The 4,501-nt window shown below is 32.5% G+C and overlaps 1 protein-coding gene across 1 annotated transcript; it reads left to right on the forward strand.

The window, feature by feature from the left end:
- The first annotated feature begins 262 nt into the window (after positions 1-262).
- LOC149209333 (putative fatty acyl-CoA reductase 4) lies at positions 263-3,726 on the forward strand. The gene is made up of 8 exons (XM_089398583.1): positions 263-338; positions 426-529; positions 645-850; positions 948-1,048; positions 2,523-2,769; positions 2,899-3,060; positions 3,193-3,274; positions 3,445-3,726. The coding sequence occupies exons 1-8, from the start codon at positions 263-265 to the stop codon at positions 3,724-3,726; spliced, it is 1,260 nt and encodes a 419-aa protein (XP_089254709.1).
- The last annotated feature ends 775 nt before the right edge of the window (positions 3,727-4,501 follow it).

Genomic DNA, 4,501 nt, shown 5'->3' on the forward strand with positions numbered 1-4,501 from the left:
TATTGCGACTTTTTATATGCTTCGCCTTATTCCATTCTGCTTCTTTTGCTCTGTGGCTGGAGTGCGGATATCATATTGTTTATTGCCTTCCAACAATAATTGTGCTGTTTGCTTCAACATAAATTGTGTATGTCACACATAATACGAAGTCGTGAACACGAAAAAGTTTGAAGATAGATTGTTTATGTCATACATAATATAACACAATAATAATACAACACTATTTTTGTGTGCGAGTTGCAGATTTATCAAAGTACGATCGATGGCGTCAAATATTCTTGGCTTTCTCAGTGAGAAGAACATATTGGTGACTGGATCGACCGGTTTCCTTGGAAAAAGTATTAAATATTTCAGAGACCACTTTTTTTCTTCTAATATATATATATATATGATAATGAAGCTTAACTGCTGTTTACTTGTTCCAGTTTTCATCGAAAAAATATTGCGGTCGCAGCCCGGGATAGGCCGCATTTTTGTTTTGCTAAGGGCGAATGATGCCGAGTCTGCCAAAATCCGATTCAAAAGTGAAGTAAGAAATCTGATGATGTCAAAAAATTCGCATAAATTCTCCTATCACTGTCAGCGTCAAAAATTGGCCAATGCTCTGCCTACGAATGATGTCATTTCTTTGCTATGAATGACAGGTTTTGAAACTGGAGCTGTTCAGTAGATTGAGGGAGCAACATGGAGACAGCTTTGAAAGATTCGTATTCGAGAAAGTTGTTCCTGTGGTTGGAGACATTGCAACGGATCATAATCTTGGAATTGATACAGAGAGCAGCAGAGAGAACCTCTTGAGAAATCTGGACGCCATTGTAAATATTGCAGCGACCACCGTGTTTGATGACAGGTACGTTTGTATTTCCTATTGACAAGCTGATTACTGGTTGCCGTAGGAAAGTATTTATATTTGAATGTAAGGCCTAACACCTTTGCGCACAACGTAGATATGATATTTCTCTGAATGTCAACACAAAGGGAGCTGAGAATATTGTGGAATTCGCGAAACGATTCCGTAAACTTCAAATCCTCCTGCACGTCTCCACTGGTAAGTCGACAGATTCTGATTCTATCTATTAGATTTTAAAAAGTTTATGAAATGTTTAAAGAAGAAAAACGATTTCTTCAACCCTAACAAATTTACATGAATTTGGTAGTTAAGTTGGGAGGTATATTTGATTTAAATTTTTTCTAATCATAAAATTTAAAAAAAAAAAAAAAAAAATATATTTTGTCATATAATTTTGAAAACTGGATTTTTTTAACTGTATTTTTTTTTTAATTATTTGTAATCTTTTTATGGATGCTAGATATTTCGAATATGATAATTCGATTATTAATATTATTTTCACGCTGATCCATCACCAATTTCCTGAATTTCTATTTATGTTTATTTTGACTTTTTAATTTTTAAATTTATATGAAAAATAAACTATTTTTTTTTTAAATTAAAATTATTTACACTAACATTAATTTTTTATAACAATGTAACCATAGCTATTTTATAATATAAATTTAATTAATAAAAGAAAATTGTATATTTAGAGATTTGACCAATCTAAAAGCTGGGTGGATGAGTAGTTGAGATGGATCTATATTAATATATATTAGAAAAATAAAAAATTTCATAAAATATTACAAAAGTTTATATAATCTATTTTTGGGTTATCCTTAGGTAGGTGGAACCACCAACTTTCACTTGAAAAAAAAAATTATATCTTCATAGATTTTTATCTCTTTGAACCCTTAGTAAATCAGAAGTTAACATAGACCTATGTTGGTATATAATATTAGTATTTTTTATTTTTTTTCAAATTACTCGCTATATAAAAATTCTATATTAATTAGATAAAAAATTACACAAGGTAATATAATTTTCTTTTTTTTAATATTTTTAGTTATTTTTTATGATAAAAAATTATACAATTTTATATAAAAAAATATATATATATATATATATGATTATACAAGTGAGAACAACCACACAAATTTGAATTAATGACCTATCACAATCATTGTTTTAATAATGTACTCAAGTACCATCAAAACTTGGCATACTTAATAACATGTTATCTATATTTTTTAATAGTGATAAATATTTACATATATAAATATAATAAATATTTAAATATATAAATAAATCATATTAGTTTTTTTAATATAGGTTGAAAATAAATATTTTATCTATCATTTTTATTTAATTATATTCTTATTATAAATATTTTTTAAAAGATTATTTTAAGTTTTAAGTGGCAATTCAATTGGCCAGAAAAGTAATGTAAAATCTATAAAAATAAAAAATCTAAACGTTAAATCCCTTGCTTGTAAAAATGAAGCTGGGTTACCAAAAAAAAAGCACTGATACATAGTTTTCATTCTTCCTTTTTTTTATGTTTCCTGGTAAAAGAAAAACCGTGTTTAAAATGGAACAGGAAAAAAACAATCATTCTTATATGTTAGCAAAACAGATACTGCATCACTCTCAACTGTCATTGGACTAATATATATGGAACGTACAAAAGCTTACGTTGTAGGACGCAAAAGTGGACAAATAAAAGAGAGTTGTCTAAATCTGGGGCACACTCTAATGAACGGTAAAGGACCTGAGGGCGAAAGCAGTGCACCTCTGAGATTAGATATTGAAGCAGAATTTGGCCTACTAGAGAAAACACAACTCAAGCAGCAGGCCTCGTCAACTACTCACACTGCAAGCACAAGTTCGGTAAAAGACGCCAAAGTGAAGCGTCTCAAAGAATTAGGTTCGGAAAGGTGAGTCACTTAGACGCGTACTGTAATTTGCATTGATGTCATTCTGTAAAGGAAGGTATTAGACTAATTCATCCATTCATTTACATAGGTATTAGACTAATTCATTCATTCATTTTCATTCATTTGCAGGGCAAGAACGTTTGGGTGGCCAAATACATACTCATTTACCAAAGCTACGGGAGAAATGCTCATAGAGAAACTGAGGGGAAATGTTTCAGTGGTCATCCTCCGACCGACCATTATTGAAAGTACTTTGGCAGAGCCCTTCCCAGGCTTGATGAAAGGAACCAGGTGCCCATAAATATCCATCCTTTATTGCTAGAATCTGGATAGCACACATAAATATTTCATGATAATGTTATTAATATCACTATCATATCATTAGTCACATTGATCATGTGTTTTTTTGGGAATATCACGCAGAACTATGGACACCGTTATAATAGGGTACGGAAAAGGACAAATCTCATACTTCTTAGCTGACCCAGAACTCATTTTAGACGTGGTCAGTCACTTCAATTCCCTTATGGTTGTTCCTAAATATATAGATTGCTTAGTATTTACATTTGATTGTTCAATTCCTTCTCGCATAAGGTCCCCTACCTATGTTGTTGTTCGTAAATACATAGACTGCTTAGTATTTAGATTTGATATTGTTCGTTTGATGATTAACAGATTCCCGCAGATATGGTTGTAAACGCAATGATCGTAGCTATGGCCGCACATGCATACGAGAACGGTCTCTTTGTTTATCACGTCGCATCATCTGTTGCGAATCCATTGCGTAACTCTGTTGCAGCAGACGAGGCATATAAGTATTTTTCGAAGCACCCTTGTGTTGGTAAAGATGGGAACATAATTCATGTAAAACAGCTCCGTTTTCTAAAGAGCATGACCAGCTTTCGCCAATACATGCATCGACGTTACAAAGCACCCCTAGAGGTAATTAATCTTTAATATATACTCCAGACTTTCTTTTATAGGTCCTCTGAACTTCAATACGTACGTGACAGCTAGTGGTGGTGTTGAAAAACAGGTATTCAATGTAGTGAACAAGGTCTTGTGTTGCAACTTCACTGAACGTTACAAACAGATGCTTCGAAGATACAACAAAGTCATGTGCTTAGCAGAGTTGTACGAACCATACGTCTTCTTTAACGGAAGGTTGTGTTGCGCCCCGTAAATATATTTTCTAATACATAATTATTACGCTATCATTTTTACCATAGCTGACCATGTTACGACTCACAGGTTTGACATCGCAAACACTGAAGGCCTCTGGAAAAGGATGTCAGAGGAAGACAAGAAAGCGTTCAACTTTGACGCCAATTGTATTGATTGGGTTCGTTACTTTTCAGATGTTCATATCGCTGGACTAGTTAAATATGTGCTGAAGTAAGAAAGGATGGAGTTGCCAGCCTCCAAATCTAGTAAACGTCTTCTATTTTATGCTATGACTATGAAGGGGTACAGAGGTGCTTGCTTAAGGAGATCAGAGAAATTAGTTGCTGTACTTAAAATTAACTCAATGTGCTACCTTGTTGGATATTTCCTAGTGATGCAGCGTTAGAAGTTCCATAACTATTTCAGTGAGCAGCTCTGTCAGAATTTTTTTTGTGATGTACGACTCAAAATTCCACTGAAATATGGAGTGTAATGTTTCTTCCATTATTTATTTTTATTAGAAAATCATTATTAATATATTATATGTGCAGTATGATTTATTCTTTCA

Source organism: Pinus tabuliformis, chromosome 1_2 (genome assembly GCF_031772625.1).
Source record: "Pinus tabuliformis cultivar Carrire ecotype Pingquan chromosome 1_2, CPIR1, whole genome shotgun sequence".
Taxonomy (NCBI): domain Eukaryota; kingdom Viridiplantae; phylum Streptophyta; class Pinopsida; order Pinales; family Pinaceae; genus Pinus; species Pinus tabuliformis.